This window comes from Podarcis tiliguerta, assembly GCF_965153285.1.
Source record: "Podarcis tiliguerta genome assembly, chromosome: 2".
Lineage (NCBI taxonomy): Eukaryota > Metazoa > Chordata > Lepidosauria > Squamata > Lacertidae > Podarcis > Podarcis tiliguerta.
Genome location: NC_139535.1, coordinates 51,198,101 through 51,215,210, shown reverse-complemented (window position 1 = coordinate 51,215,210; position 17,110 = coordinate 51,198,101). Strand labels below are relative to the sequence as shown.

At 44.5% G+C, this 17,110-nt stretch overlaps 1 protein-coding gene across 5 annotated transcripts in view; it reads left to right on the top strand.

Annotated features, from left to right (window-relative positions):
• Positions 1-17,110, top strand: part of TEX264 (testis expressed 264, ER-phagy receptor) — a 144,390-nt gene that overhangs the window by 11,373 nt on the left and 115,907 nt on the right. For 3 of the 5 annotated variants that reach the window (XM_083429532.1, XM_083429534.1, XM_083429533.1), the window contains exon 4: positions 8,116-8,178. The exons of the other annotated variants lie outside the window; for them this stretch is intronic. In XM_083429532.1, coding sequence (XP_083285658.1) covers positions 8,116-8,178 — 63 coding nt within the window. The remainder of the gene's footprint in view (positions 1-8,115; positions 8,179-17,110) is intronic. 5 annotated transcript variants of the gene reach the window in all.

Here is a 17,110-nt window from a genome sequence, read left to right as displayed (position 1 = left end):
CTCAGTGGTTTAGACCACAGCGCCACCCGCTGTGAGAACTCAAAATGAGAACACAAAATACATAATAAAAACAAGAACAAGAAACTAATAAACCCTCCTCCCACAAGCACAATTAAAAGGACCTAGAACATTAATCAGCCAAAGGTCTAGTTAAAGGAAAATGTTTTTACCTGGTGCCTAAATATGTAATGAAGGCACCAAGTGAGCCTCTAGGGAGAGCATTCCACAAGTAGGGAGCCACTACAGAATAGGTCTGTTACCATGTTTCCATCCTCTGGACCTCATGCCTCAATCTGATTTAAGAATTAAAGCATTTGGCAGAGCTGGAGTTATGAGTTCAAGTTCTTCATCTGATGGGGAGGGCCAGAACAAGTGTTGGAATTACCATAGCTAGTTTTTAAGCAATAGCAGGAGGGAAGTGAGGTTGCAGGCACAAAGTTGGAATGCATAATCATTTTCATAATGTCCAGGACTACTCATGCCACATAAATACACACTGCGGTATAGGCAGCTCTCTGGAAACATTGTTAATTACAGTGGCTTTTTGCAGGTACACCATGTTATATAGTTTTGAGAATGCAGAAAGCAAAAAACATGTTCATTGTAGGAATGCAACCAAGAGCAAATACTGTTAACTACATGTTAGATTCATAAACCATATTTTATACAAATAAAACAAAAAATAGCTCTGAATATATATCTGGAATCTTTTGCAGAGTTGCTGATTTCCAGGGTTTCATTTTCATCATTGAGATAATAAACCATTTGTTATAGCTGTGTCTGCAAAATTCCTTTCATTTTTTTTTGAAAAACACACTCATCTGTCTGTGGTTTGGAGCATCTCTCCAAAATTTCTTAGGATTTCACATACATGACTAAGTTACTGTACCTGTCTGTTTACAAAAGTTATGTTAAATAGTTTTATCAGCATTCCTACAGGTATAGTGTTCTGCAGTTATTAGTGTTGATACTCACTCTACTATTGATGTTTTCCATCCAGTGTTCTAATTTAGCAGTGTGTGAGCTTTGCAGTCATTATGACTGCTGGTAGAGAGATTTTTCTGCTGAGTCCTAGATATCCCTGAATCAGTGTATACTGTATTGGCAGAGAAGTGGAAAACTACCAGATCAGGTTCCTGTGTCTTTTCTCTCCCTTTTCTGCTGCTAAATGTGAGAGAGGACCTGAATTTGAATTGGTCTTGACAGACTAATATTTCCACCATGGTGCCAAATGTTGGGTAACCTCTGCTTTTTTCAGTCTGGTTAAGGAGTACACAAATTATTTCCGGCTTATATCACTCTCACTTGATGGATGGACAGACCCCACCAGAAACAGCTCTGCTTCCTTCCCCGAACCTCTCCAAATATTTGAAAAATGGCTTGCTCACAGTTTACCGTATATTCGGAGGTATTTTTCCTTTCAAGATGTTTCCCTGCATGGTGAGGGATGCAGTCTTTCTAAGCTAGTCATGGATGCATAAATGAAGCTATAGGGCCATAAAGTTATCCTATTATTGGAGCCTGTGAGCATTCTTTGGCATCCTCTAGATCTGCCTTTCAGGGACACGGGTGGCGCTGTGGGTAAAACCTCAGCGCCTAGGACTTGCCGATCGCATGGTCGGCGGTTCGAATCCCCGTGGCGGGGTGCGCTTCCGTCGTTCGGTCCCAGCGCCTGCCAACCTAGCAGTTCAAAAGCGCCCCCGGGTGCAAGTAGATAAATAGGGACCGCTTACCAGCGGGAAGGTAAACGGCGTTCCGTGTGCTGCGCTGGCTCGCCAGATGCAGCTTGTCACGCTGGCCACGTGACCTGGAAGTGTCTGCGGACAGCGCTGGCTCCCGGCCTATAGAGTGAGATGAGCGCACAACCCTAGAGTCTGGCAAGACTGGCCCGAACGGGCAGGGGTACCTTTACCTTTACCTAGATCTGCCTTTCACCAGTCTGGTGCTCTCCAGATCTTGACACAAATTCCCATCATTCCTGACCATTGGTGATACTGACGGGCGCTTGCAGTATCTGAAGGGTACCGGGCTGTGGAAGGCTGGCCTAGGGTATGTCTTCTCATTCTTAAACTAGTTTTAACAAAAAATGACCCTGCTTGCACATAATCTCAAGATAAAGCATGGGTTAGTGTGTGGACATGTGGATTCCTGGAGAGACGATGTTCCTCCATGTTCCTCTGCCAGTTCTTCTGCTTTGAGCTAAGCCGTGGTTTGTCTTAGTGTGTTGTCAAGAGCAGCTGGACTGGAGTAGGGCAAAGTGGCTGGGATCTACTTCCTGGAAGTTTGCTTGCTTATGCACTTGTGCTATGCCGTGATTTGACTTAGTATTGTGTGTGTCTCCAGGAATCTGTGTGGGGAAGAGGGTTAAGGCCATCCAAAACATCATTCTCAGCACCCTTAACAAGCATCAGTTTCCAGGATTTTGGGGGGAGGGCGGAAGCCGTGACAGTTAAACTGGTATAAAACTGTACTATATAGGGATGCCCTCTTGATTTTGTTTAATCATGGGTATATTTTGAGATCTCTTGTCCTGATGGGTGGGCAAGAGTTCTTCACTTCTAGAGACTTGAGCTCCCAAGATGGTTTGCAGTCTTATGGTATAAAGAACAGCTGTGCTCAACTGTTTCTATTTCTGTAGATTTGCAAGGCAGATGGGACAGTGTCCCCAAGGACAGGACTGCGCCAAGTCCTTTGCACTGCAGACAAAGGTCTTCCTCTTTTGCTTTCTCCTGAAAACGACAGCAAAGTGGGGATGATTCACATTAGTCATTAGATAAAATAGTCCTGTTCTAGGTTTTCCACCGGGTAACAGACTTCCGGTTTATTATTATAGCTCACCCTGTCTCCAAGTCTCAGGCTGGTTGGCAGCATTTCTGCGTCACATTCATTTTCAAAACATTATGGAGTGGGAGTTAGTTCCATGTTATATGTTGGGCAGTGACATATCCAGGGCCACCCGCTGTACTGGGATTTGGATGTCGGTCTTCCAGCTTTGATTCAAACATCAAGTACTGGCCGGCAAAGGACAGTATTTGCAATCCTTTTCCAATGTATTTTCATCACAGTCTTACAAACTGGGGCATCATTGTTCTCATTTGGCAGAGAATTTGGGATTTGGGGTAATGAAGAAGCCACCCAAATACTTCGGGTGGTTTCAACTAGTTTTTACTCAGAGTAGACTCATTGACATATGTCTGTGCCACAGTGAGCTCGGGGAAGCAAATAAAACTGCCTGCCTCCCAGGCTGCTGCTGAAGGTCCTAAATGCTTGGCAGACTTTATTTCCAGTAGACCTTGGCTCTTATGCAGTCACCCTGGAATGCTTTAACTGAAGCCTAGCACCACAACTCCTGCAGCCAACGGATGTGGCAAGCCAAGCTAGACTGAGTAACGCTTGTCAGGCTCTACTTCTCCAGCCATGGAAAGCTGGAGCCAAAAGGCCTCTTGTCAGTTTCTCCTCTGGTTGCTTTGCATTGCTGCAGCAGAATAACTGACTGATATCCTGTCTTGTTGGGAATGAAGGGAAGAAAGTTTGCCCTGCAAACTAAAGAAATCAAAAGCTTTTGACTCTGCGGGAGAGGCCTTGGTATAAAAACCTTCTATTTTATTTTTTTATTTTTTTTAAAGAATCCTCCCAAATCACATGATTTGTGAATCGCACAAGGAAGGGGTTGGAAAGACTGAGACGGCTTCTGCCCCGTGTATATGCGTGCACATGTGTCTAAGAGGGGTTGCTAGGAAAAAGTGATTTAATAGACTGCCTGGACTAATTTGCAAGGGAGGGGTGGAGGAAAGTTAAGAAAGAGACTCCCCACAGCCTGAGATCACCAAGTCGAAACCTATCATTAGACATCTGCGTTCCAGTGTGTTGTGGGCTTCTTTTTTCTAAACATGAGCACACACATTCCCAGTAATTGCTGGATGTGGGTGGAGCCACTGAAAGAGTCAGTGAAATAACTTTCAAATTTCTACGTTAAGACGACTGCTTTGGGGCCTTGGAGGGCTGCTGCTGGGCAAGCCCCCCTTTTTGTTTAAGTTTCCAGGCCTGTCCTGCAGGTGGATTGCTCCGGTAGACAGCAAGGAGAGCTGCAGGTTCTTCTAAGAGGAGCCTGGGCATTTCTGGCTTTGTCTAGAAAATACTGCACCCCTCTTTTGAGTTGTATTGTTTTTACAGAAACAGAGGCCTAAATACAAAGACTCTTGAGCTGCAGTGCTCCAGCAGATAGCATTCAGCTTTGAATCTTGGAAGTAGGGGCTCAAATGCCAGCTTAGCCAGGGACAATGCAGGTGGGTGTAGGACAGGGGTCAGCAACCTTTTTCAGCCGTGGGTTGGTCCACTGTCCCTCAGACCATGTGGTGGGCCGGACTATATTTTTTGGGGGGGGTGGGATGAACGAATTTCTATGCCCCACAAATAACCCAGAGATGCATTTTAAATAAAAGCACACATTCTACTCATGTAAAAACACTCTGATTCCCAGACCATCCGCGGGCTGAATTGAGAAGACAATTGGGCTGCATCCGGCCCCCGGGCCTTAGGTTGCCTGCCCCTGGTCTAGGACAAGTTCACCTCTTTTTGGCCTCCATGTGGAGTCTGCAAAATTGACAGTTCAACTTCAGGCATAGTGGTTTGACTTGATGTTAGGAACAGCATCTTTAGGCTGTTACCCAACTGCTGTAGGTCTGAAGTGATATTTTGGGTTGGATTGATGTATTCCTCTACTGTGTTAGTTTCAGGGGACAGGCAGTTGCCATGATGTGAAGGTTATAGCAGATTTATATATGAGGAGACAGTCCACATTAGCAGCGAAGAACAGCTAGGCAGAACAAAGCTGATGGCCAGGGACATGGCGTAGGCAGACTTGAGTGCAGAAGATCTAGGCTGCCCACAACAGATTGCAGAGAATGACCTAAGGGTGGTGGTGTTCTGATCTAAGAAGGCTTTATATGTAGATTTCCCAATCTACTGGAAGCCTGGGCTGAGAGTTGCTCAGTGTCTGGGAATGGGTGCATTGTGTTGCTTCTGTAGGCTGGTTTCCTAACTGGATAATTGATGCTTTTACTGATGGGTCCAATTGGTACCTCACAGCGGCACCTGTAGATTGATAATGGGGATCCTGGACTAGTAGCTAGATAGAAGGCATGGTGATGGGAAACTGAGAGTGGTGTCCAGGGGCAACAGAGGAACTAATCTTAACTGTACATAGGCTTGATTATGCTGCTTATGTGCTTGCATAGAAAAATAGCAATTGTTCTGAGTGGGACATTTTACCACTGTTTGCCTCTCATTCTCCCTACTGCTGCCACTTCATTCTCTTCTATTTCCTTCTTCTATTGCTTTGTTAAAGCCGAGAGAGAGAAATATAAATATGTGCAGCTGTTAAATAGGAGGAGCATAGTGAGTACAACAGAAGAGGAGTATGCACTGCTTCAAAAGTTATTCCATGGCTGTATGAGGGTTATTTATTGAAGGGAGTGGGGGGAACACAGATACTAGGGGCGTGACATGTTGGTAGATACTATCCATGTGATTTCTCCACTATCTGTTCCTTCAGTCGACCCCCTGCTAGCAAAAAGCCAGCTGCAGTGTTTTAGAGCAGGGATTACCAACTTTTTAAAGCCTGTGGGCAAATTTGGATCCTTGAGCTAGTGCTGTGGGTACCGCCCCTCTTGTTTCCCTCCCTCCCCCTCCCCCTTCTCTCTCTTTCTTTCTTCCCCTGCCCCTACGAGACAGAGACAAACTGTGTGTATACATGCTTTACTTTTCCAAGGGATCTTGGATAAAAGCAGGGCTTTTTTTTCAGCCAGAAGTCAGATCCAGTACAATTAAGGTGAGCCTAGAACAGCACATTGGCATTAAGGATGAGGCTCACTTTCAACTTCTTCCTTCAGCTCTGTGTTATTTTCAAGGTAGAAAAAATAACCACCCTGAGCTCAGAGGCTTTGTGGGCACCAGGAAAGACCTCAAGTGCAGCCTTGTGCCAATGACAACCTCTATTTTAGAGACAGTGGCTGTATTGCAGAGCTGATGGTGAAAATATTCCGACTGGTGCATAGTTAGTGGCCTTCCTAGATCCCTAGTGCCACTAGTTTCCAGCACATGGTAAAGCAGAAGAGATCTGAGGTAGGCAGTTTAACTCCTAAATATAGGAGACCATTTAAATGGCACCTTACGCAGAATACATTTAATGGAAGGAGTTATAAAAGGCCTATACCTTTGTAGCCTGTAACACCCTGATTTGTGGGTGGGGCGGGATGGGAATGTTTACGTGTTTGGTTGTGGCAGTCAGGCCTTTTTTCAGCTGGAACTCATCAGAACTCAGTTCTAGCACCTCTCAGGCATTCATGGTGAGGCCCGGCACCTCTTTTTCTAGAAAAAATAGCACTAAACAGAGTTATTGTAACATACTGTATTTTTTGCACCATAACACTCACTTTTTTCCTCCTAGAAAGTAAGGGGAAATGTCTGTGTGTGTTATGGAGGAAATGCCTATGGGTGGCATGCCTACGTATTTTCCTCCTCTAAAAACTACGTGCGTGTTATGGTCGGGTGCGTGTTATAGAGCGAAAAATACGATAACTTTATTGCACTAGAGTCCCATTTTAAGATAGTTACATATTTGTTTTTAAATAGAGGTTTAAATTAGTATATACAGCCTTCAACAAAAAAGTAATATTTTTGTTTTATAGAAAGATACAATAGGTCCCCAATGAAGAGAGTGAAAACGGTTTACTTGTTTTATGCCCTGTGGCCAAAACAGATAAACTAAACATAGAACCTACAAAACACTCAAGGAGTACATATTTACAACCTGTGCAATATAAAATGGTGTTCGGCTCATACTCAAATAATTATCATCAAGAAATACTCAAATTTTCGGCTCTTTACATACACGTCAAAACAGGTTTGTTTTGCTTCATGGTAATCATCCATGACCATTGGCCATGTTATTTAGACCTGAGGGGAGTTGAAATCTAGCAATGTATGATTTCCAATTCCAGATCTTAGTTCTTTGAGAGAAATACCCTTTAAACGCTACCTTTAAAGCATTTGCAAGTTGGTGTTGTCAACACAGCTGTGGCTTTGCAAAGCCACTGACCTGTCAATCACCTGATGTCACTAGGACACCAGGACCTATTTTTCAAGAAAAAACAATCCAAGCAAGGCTTGAAGTCACCATCACCAATCAAGCTGACTACACTGACTTCAGGCTCTGCTTTCTGCAGGGGTCAGCTGCTCCAATAAGCTTCCCATACAGAACTTGGTAACCAATCCCAGCTGGCTTGCTCTCACTGCCAATCAGCTTACTGGAAGTGACAACAAGCCTCCCTTGCCAGTGCACAATTGGGAGCATACTTTCAGGCTCCCAATTTTGCATTAGCAGCTGCATCTCTAACTGTCCCTCACCTGATGTCAGGTGTAGGGCAGGGGTGTAAAGGACCCCCGGATGGTTAGTCCGGTCAAAGGTGACTATGGGGTGCGGCGTTCATCTCACTTTCAGGCCGAGGGAGCCAGCATTTGTCCACAGACAGCATTCCGGGTCATGTGGCCAGCATGACTAAACCGCTTCTGCCATAACGAAACACCACAATGGAAGCCAGAGCACACAGAAATGCTGTTTACCTTCCCGCTGCAGCAGTACCTATTTATCTACTTGCATTGTGTGCTTTTGAATTGCTAGGTTGGCAGAAACAGGGATGGAGAAACAATAGCTCACTACCGTTGAGTGGATTTGAACCACTGACCTTCCGATCGGCAAGCCCAAGAGGCTCAGTGGTTTAGACCACAGCACCACTCACATCCCATACTTAGAATATGGAGCTTACAAGGAGCTCCCAATGGTCTACCATAAAAAACTGATCTGCTTCGTTTATAAAATACGAAGCTGCCTTATACTGAGTTATAGCATTCATTCATTTAGTACTGTATAAACTGGCAACATTTCTTTAATGTCTTGGGCAGACGCCTTCCCCAGCCCTGCTACCTGGAGAATCCAGGGCAATGGAGATTGGTATCAATTGGGACTGGGAGGAAGAAAGGCCATCAGTAGAAGGGGCTGGAGCAAATGGTTGGAAGAACTAACTAATTCTGTTTTTTCTTCCATCTATCTCACAGATGAGTTCTACAAAGGCAACAGTGAGAGTAAGGAGGAGGTTGACAGCCACCTCTGGACCTCTTGTAAGTAAGGAGGTAGTTTAGAAAGAAGATGAGTAAGAGGGAACATCATAGAAGTATGTAAAATTTACATGTTGTAGAGAAAAATGGAGATAGAATTTTTTTTATCCCATACTCAGAACTTGGAGACATCCATTGAAGCTGAATGTTGGAAGATTCTGGACAGACGAAAGAAAAGTACTTCTAGACACAGCATAGGCATAGCCAGGCTTCATGTGGGCGGGGGGGGGGGGGCAGCTGCCCATCCCCAGCTATAGCCCTGATACAGAGCACATAAATTATGGAATTTGCTCCCATAAGAGAAAGCGATGGTCACCAACTTGGATGTCTTAAAAGGGGAATTACACAAACTCATGGAGAATAAGGCTATCAGTGGCTATCAGCAGGCAAAACATGTGCTCTGATATTGAATGGTGTTTCTTGCCATCAGTTTTGTAGCTTCAACAATGCTATCAACTGGAATTTTATCCCTTGTACTGAATGAGAGGTAGAGCTCCCTTAATCTCTCTCTCCCCCCCCCATTGGTGCTGCTTAATGGATTTGTATGAAGGGACAGACTGTTGCGACTTTTAGGTGCTTTCTTCCCTTCCTCCTTGTTCATGTGCCTCTTTGGCAACTTTTCAGGGAGATTTGAAGTAATGCTATCAGGTTTGAAAGTGAATTGATTCCATTCCGATCTGACTTTTTCCAGTTTAGTGACCAGCTCAGACTTGGCTAGGCTTCTAGGAGGCATTGCCTCACCTTCTCTGCCACCAATCAGCTTCTTTCAGAGTTTTAAACAGCAACTGGAAGGGCTACTGGAAACTGCTGGCAGCGCTGCCACCCACCTTCCTCCAGCTGTCAGTTTTAAGGGAAACCTGAGTAGCTGGCAGGACAATGAGTGCCCTGCTGGCATGTTGTTTCTTCATTTATTCTACGGGCTGGCAAGAAGGCATTTCATAAAATGTAAAATGGTCTGGAAATCCTAATGATTACTAAAATAGTGTCCATAATACATACTTCAAAATCATGAGACTGAATTTAATCACTAACTCCGTGTGTCCTAAGAAAATACAGTATTTTAGCTTCTCTAAATTTGGGGTGAATTACTTTTACTGCCCTCTTTGAAATGCTAGGAGAGATATGCTGCATGCCTGGTACTAGACAGGTATACCATATTGGCCCGAATATAAGCCGCACCTTTAAAATTGGAGGGAGGGAGAAGAAAAAAAAGGAAGAAATACCCGAATATAAGCCACTCCATTCCCCGCTGCTCCTGGCTACATACCGGGGGGGGGGGGGCTGTGCTGCGCTGCGCTGCCGTCAACCTTGCCCCTTCTTCTCTCCCTCCCTTTCTGGCCTTGGGGGAGAGGACGGGGGACTATGCATGGGGTGGCCGCCACTTTGCCATTCTCCTGGCGCTGTTTGCCCCACGCTCCTGGCTGCATACCGTAAGGTCGCAAATATAAACCACACTTTAACTTTTCACAGTCGGAATTTGGGGAAAAAGTGAGGCTTATATTCAGGCCAATACGGTATCTGTTACCTGCAGGTATTCACAACAATCCAAATGACCATAGGAACCTAGAGGAAAGCATCCTGCCTTATAACTGGGCTTCTTCATGCTGAAATGTGCCAAAAAGCAGTTAATACCTATGCAGGAAGTTGCATGTATGCTTGTACTCATATCCAACATCAAGTGACTGCTGGCCAGCCTTGTGAGTGGCAGTTACAGCAGCAGATTATCCAGCCAGTTGGTGCCACTTCTAGTCACCTTGCTTATTCCGGAGCTGCTGCTCCTGCCAGACCAACCTTTAATCATAATTGGTTGGGTGGTAGCAGAAGCAGTGAATCCTCAAGCTGTCCAGGGAAAGCAATGGTGGCCGGTAGTGGCACCAGCCAGCCTGTGGATCTGGATCCCGGAGGTAGGGATTGGCAGACAGAGGAGCCAGCAAAACTGAGGTGGCAGCTGCAGCTTGTTCTGACTGTTCTTCTGTGGCTTGCCTGGGCCACGCACCCACTGCTTCTCATGATGCTGTAGTTTTCAATGCTACCTGTCTGTGGCCAAGCAAATTACAGTGTGATGACATTCTTATATTATTGTATGTGAAGACATGTATTGCTCCATTTCCCTGAAAGGGATAAATGATGGATTTCAAAACCACCACAGACTTCTTAGTTCCTTCATCTGAAAAGCAAAGCAAAGCAAATGACGAACATTATATAAAAAGCCCTGCGTATGGAATAATTTGCACAAGATAGAACTTAACATTTCTATAATTAATGTATTGTTTTCTGGTTAAAAATAAAAATATTATTAAAACAATAAGGTCAGCTGTATATTGAGCCTTTTCAGCATTATTATCCCAACACTGGGTAGCTTTATGCCCACAGTGGGGAGTCTTATCCCAGCACTGAGCAGTCTAGAGGAGAAAACATCATCATTTGAGTGTAAGTAAATGATACAACCGAGGAGGTGGCTTGAATTTACTTCATCCCTTATAAATTAGAACAGATAAAGCAGAGGGTGTGCCAGGAAGTTAAAAAGGAACATTGTGACCCTCCGGGAATGAGGACAATATCTTGTCCCTCACAAACATCCCATTGTCCCAAGGCTCTTCCAGATGACCTATTTATTGAGCATTCATCCTGATTTGTTTGTAGGGAGATTACTGTAGATGACATTGGCTATTTAATGAGCATTTATTCTGATTTGTTTGGCAGTGGAAAGGGGAGGTTTGATCATGTAGTGTTAAAGCAAGTGCCATCCCACACTTTTCAATGTATTTTCTTGTCACTCTCCTTATTGCAAAAAGCCCCATCTTGTGGGGAAGGGGGTTTGTAATGCAACACCTACCAATCAATTATAATTGTGCATTCTGAATTTGCTTTTATGTGATTAAATCTCATCCCAAAATTGTTATAATCTGGTGGTGCCCTCAGTATCTCTCTCCTTTCCTTTCTAGCCTCCCAAAGCACCACTGTTTCCTGACTTCTCCCAAGTTCTACTTCACTGTGGTTTCATATAGTAGGACACACACACACTTCTTGACTGCTCTAGAATGCAGTGGCAGACCTTGGGGTTTCACATCTCAGCAGTGCCCTGTGCAATGCCAAAATTCGGCACCCCAAGGCTCTGTGCCCAATTCAGCTGAACTAATTGTGCTCCTCTAAACCCACCGCTGTAGAATGCACTTGGGTGCTTGTTCAAGTGCAGTTTGTTACTAACCCCAAGTAAGCAGACTTGTGGCAATTTGCAGGTTCTATTCCCAGTAAAAGACAAGAAATCAAGCTGCATGCAGCAGGATGTGATGTGCAAATTTGATCTTGTCAGCTGTGCTTGGAGAGTTGATGTGGCCCTGTGATTAGCTCTGAGTAGCTTTTAGGTTAGTTGGGCACAATTGAGCCAAAGCATGTGAGAGTTTCAGGGTAGCTCTTTTTGCACTGCATGATTTTAGTTCTGGTCCAGCCACCCTCCTCCTATTATTTATACAACACCATCAGGGTGCTTGATGCTTTACAGCAGGGGCGGACTTGTGAGACCCAAATTCGCCCCCCCCCCTCGCCGCTTCTAGCATCCCATTCCGCTGAATTCAAGACATCATAGTTCTGGCATCCTGTGGCGTCTCCTAGACTATGCACCCACTGCAGTGGAACTGGTTGTGCTGCCCTAAAGCCACCTCTGTTTGCAAATAAAAAAGGACAGTTTCCTGACCTAAACTGCTTACAATTGAAATTTTTTGATACGAGGGAAACAACAGAGGAAAGAGAAGGGTAGAGTACAAAGGGGGGAAATGTGTGGTTGTTTCAGTTACGAGTGCTTAGATTTGGTTCAATCAGGGAATTGAAACTAGAGACTTGAGGGTAGATGTAAAGTAAGCAAGAGAGGTGGCTATGTGCTGGTATCCATACTTGTGGCTAATTTGCTACTTTCTGTTTGCTTTGGTGGGCTGAGCTGCTTATTTTGAATTGGATCAAGTATTGCTTTTTGTGCTTCTCATATAGTCGGCTGGTAGGTAACTGATCAAACAGCATTAGGGCTTTGTGGATACACTTGCATTGTTGCCAGCTGATAAATGGAACCCAAGCGTTTCTTCTGCTTCCAAGGCACACACTTAGCGCTGCTGCTATATTTATCGCTTATGTAGCACTTGTAATCTGCAAGGTAGTTTAGAGACCTTGGTGCCACATTTGCAACTGGCACTTACTTGTGTAATTTGGAGTAGCTCTTTCTGACCTCCTTGTCCTTGGATATACTAATCTTCTGTCACAGGGTATGTGTTATGCATGAAGGGTAGGCAGGATGCATGGTGTCTATGCAAAGGGCAGACACACCTCCCGTGTACTGCAAAACACAGCTGTAGACACTCTGAAATATGGGAATAGGTTCATCTGTGACCAGAGACTTAGGGCAGGGATAGGATTGCAAGGAGCGCCAGGGTGTATGCTGCCAACCATTTCTGGGCATGTGTTGTTGTTGTTGTTTAGTCATTTAGTCATGTCTGACTCTTCGTGACCCCATGGACCAGAGCACGCCAGGCATTCCTGTCTTCCACTGCCTCCTGCAGTTTGGTCAAACACATGTTCGTAGCTTCAAGAACACTGTCCAACCATCTCGTCCTCTGTCATCCCCTTCTCCTTGTGCCCTCCATCTTTCCCAACATCAGGGGCTTTTCCAGGGAGTCTTCTCTTCTCATGAGGTGGCCAAAGTATTGGAGCCTCAGCTTCACAATCTGTCCTTCCAGTGAGTACTCAGGGCTGATTTCCTTAAGAATGGATAGGTTTGATCTTCTTCTGGGCATGTGTACTAGCAGATAAATCACCATAAAGCTATTGTGGTCATAGTTGCTGATGGTAGTATGCTGGCTGTTTTGGTGTATATATGGTTCACATAATATGTTTTCCATTGGAAGATGTACCTGGGAATAATCAAAGGAAAGAAGAAAGCTGCATTATACAAAGTCAGGCTATTGGTCTATCTACGCTAGTGTTTACATTACAGTGGCTCTTCAGCTTTCAGACAGGGACTCAGCCCTGTCCAGAGATGCTGTGAACATGGGTCTTTCTGCATGCAAAGCATGTGCTCTACCATGGCCTTTACCTTCAAGGCTGATTGTGCAGCACATGTCTTGGGTGAGCAGACCCATATCATGACATTGTTGAAGGCCTTAATTGCTTACAGGCCAGATTTTTCATATCTGGTACCATAGCCCATGTTTTACAACTTGAACAGCCATTTTACAACAGTGTGGCACTGGGATGAGTAGTGTGTGTTAGCTAGGCTTGCCATACGTCAGGAAAATTACTGACATGTCCTGGTTTTCAGGTTTAAAAATGGCGGGGGGGGGGGGGTTGCCGAATCGGGGAAATCCGGATGTATGGAAACGCAATGGAAACAGCTCAAAAAGCTTAAAATCACTTTTTGGGGTTAGGTTTCCCAATTTTGGTGGTTTCCTTAAAAAAGCTAAACTTTGCTGTGGGTGTCAGGAAATTTACTTCTTGAAATATGGCAACCCAAGTGTTAGCAGAGGCTGCAATGGTTATGACCTGTACCTACATTCCTGATGTTGACAGGATTCACAAATAGACTCTTCTCTCACAAGACAATGAAAACATTCCTTCCTGCCCACGGGATGTGGCTTTTTGGAAAAGGAGGCTCTCCAATAGACAGGTGGTGATTGAAAAGCTGGCTGGGTGTGTCATTTTCAAGAGGAAAAGTATTTCTGTAGTTGATCTCTTCTGGAAGTACTAGTTTTAAGCTGTTGCAATATCCTATCTCAATAATGTTCTCTGCAACAGTCTTCCAGAGAGAGAGAGAGAGAGAGAGAGAGAAAGAACGATCCAATTTGTGGCTACTGATATGTGCCATTTTTGAATAGTGATAACATTGAACCTACCATGGAGCTGCATATTAATGTGTCTTTTGTGTAACTTGATCTCCTGGGCAGCTGCCAGGGCCCATAACTGATGCCTGGATTGTGCTCCCCATATTTTATTTTTTCTGGCCCTTAGCTCTGGGGAGTGGCTGGTGACTGAATTGCGCCATCCTTTTAATTTCCGCACAATGTCCTCAACATAGCATTGCTCAGGGGCCGTGGGGGAAATTAAAAAGGGTAGCTAGACCCAGCTGCTCAGTGTTGCTTAGAGCACTGCCACTGTAGCTAGGTAAGCCTGCCAGCGCCTACTGGCAGAGGAACAGGCCCACCAGAGTAGATGTAGCCCATTTAATTTTGATTTTCAGACTATCTCCTTTGGACAGGGTGGCTCCAGGTTTGGGAAATTGCCTTGGGCAATTTACATGTATCAGTATGCCATTGTGCTTAATTCCCTACATTGCCAAGTATCTCTCAACTTGTTTATTTTGACTCTGTGGTGCTGTTCCTCAACTCCATTTGCTCATCCAGTTTGACAGCAGCATGTGGAAATGTGCCACTGCAGGTGAAACGTATATACGTGGGAGCTGTATATGAATGAGCGTTTGCTCATCTCCACATATTTTGGATTGAATCCAAGATTCTTGAGGTTGTTAGAGGACTGTGCTGGGCAGAGACATTCTGTTGTCCGAAGTGGAGTCCAAGTTGTATCTCCACCCCCTTGCTAGGGTCAGGCTTTTCAGCAGTTTTGCTGCACCATTCAGACACTGTACCTGCCTTCACCTGTCTCCTTCTCACCTTGCTACATGACAGGGAAGACTTTATTACAGCACCAAGGGACGGAGCTGCACTGAGGGAAGGTGCTGCACCAATTTATCAGAACTGGGTGGACCGGGCTGACACCAGGTCTCAGCATCACCCAGCCCCTGTCTTCTGATTGGCCCATTTTAATGGGCCTCATGCTCATATTGAAAGAGGAAGATGGCTCTTGTACCAGGCAGCAAATGGCTGCTTCACTGGAACTGCAGCAGCCATTTAAGTATTGAGCTATTTAAAACCATATTTTAAAGCTTTCTCTTGGGTCTAACTAGAACTGGAAACTCTGCAGCCCAGTCTTTTTGCTTAACTGATTAGGACCCATAAATTTTTCAGTGGTAGATGCCAGATACAGTATTATTTGTTAGGCTGTGAGTTAGTGACTTTCTTTTTAAAGGCAATTTTGCCTGTGATTTGCTACTGTAACAGGAAATGGAAAAGAAAATGTTGCAGGTGACCTTTCCTTCTAACAATGTGTGACAACTTCTGTTTAATAAATTGTGAGTTACCCTATGCTTGCTTCACTGTTTCAGATGGCTGCTTATACTGAGGTTTTGTAATAGGCAAACATTAACAATTTTCTTGGTTGAGAACACTTGGCCAAAAGGGAGGCAATGTGTGTATATCCACATTTCCCCACCTCTGGGTCAGAACAGTTAGATCATGGGTAGGCAAACTAAGGCTCAGTTTACGGATCCGGCCCAATTGCCTCCTAAATGCAGCCCACAGACGGTCTGGGAATCAGTGTGTTTTTACATGAGTAGAATGTGTGCTTTTATTTAAAATGCATCTCTGGGTTATTTGTGGGGCATAGGAATTTGTTCATCCTCCCCCCCCCCAAAAAAAAATATAGTTAGGCCCCCTGCTGAAAAAGTTTGCTGACCCCTGAGTTAGAGGGTTATACAAGACCCTGCAGAAGATGGTAGTTTTATGTTGGGGGCACTGCTTTTAATTTCTGTTGTCACCCTAAAGCACCAGACCAGGAATACTGGGACTTCCTGTAAGATATAAGGCAGCCTTCTCTAGCATGGTGTCCTCCAGATGTTTTGGATTGCAACTCTCACCAGCCCTGGCCAGCTGGTGGAGGATATATGGTTGGCTATGGCTACCTGAAGGAGAAATATGATGGCAAAGCCTACAAACCATCCTTTGTTACTGCTCACTGCTCAAATGTGAATCACATTGGACCTTACAAGGTAAGGTCTGTTTATTCCTAAGGTACCAGAAAGGGATGATATTTTTCCATTCTTGATACCTGGTCCAGTGCAGACCCTTGAAACCTTGGGAAGTGGCAGACCCAGTCTAGACGTTGTGGGACTCCAACTTCCATCAGTCTTCCTCCACTGCTTCTCTGTTAGGTGCTGCTTTGATTTATTTTTCCTCTGGAATGTATTCGCTGCTGCTTTCAGAAAGTATCCAGTTGAGCAGGTGTGGTGTGTTCTATTATAAGCACATCATGTTTGCAATGGAGACAGTTCAGAAATGAAGATCATGTAGTAGCTGAGACAGAAAGGAATCAGCAGTGGTCCCGAGCACTAGCGCATGCCAGTTAGAGACTTGCCATCATGGCAGCATATCTGTTTATTTGCTTTCCCTTTAAACTTATTTGGGCTGACCAGGAAGCTTCTCAGCTTAGGCCACATTGTGTACAATGGATTCACGAGATGCCCTGTTTTAATGTGTAACTTAAACTCAATAGAATAGCCTCAAATTAATAGGTCAAGTTTTCCGTGAGCTTCTGTGAAGCTTTTAGGTTGGTTTGGAGGTCATCCTCTGTGTGTGCACAAACTACGTTGTCCTCAACATATTGAAGCTCTATGACAGAGGTTATAGTAACCTTACTCTTTACTTTCAGCCTACTCAAGTTAAAGAGCTTTGAATCTGTTCAATATATGATTTCTATCCCAGTGGGGAGCTTCCCTTCGACAATGTGTAGGATCATGATATGAAGATAATAAACAGAGTTGTGGCGATAATACATCCCTGTTTAATGCCTGATCCCACTGTGAATGGTTCACTTTGAGAGCCATTGTTATCTGTGATTGTTGCTGTTATATTATCGTGGAGGAGCCAAAGGATGTTAACAAATTTATCTGGGCAGCCAGTTTTCAAAAGGGCAGTACAATTTACAGTGTTGAGGCCTTAGTCAGGTCAATATATTTTGCTCTCTGCATTTTTCTTGAAACTGTCAAGCAGTGAAGACCATATCCACTGTCCCCCTAGAAGGTATTTTGTACATAGTTCTGAAGCCTGTGTCCCAGGAGATG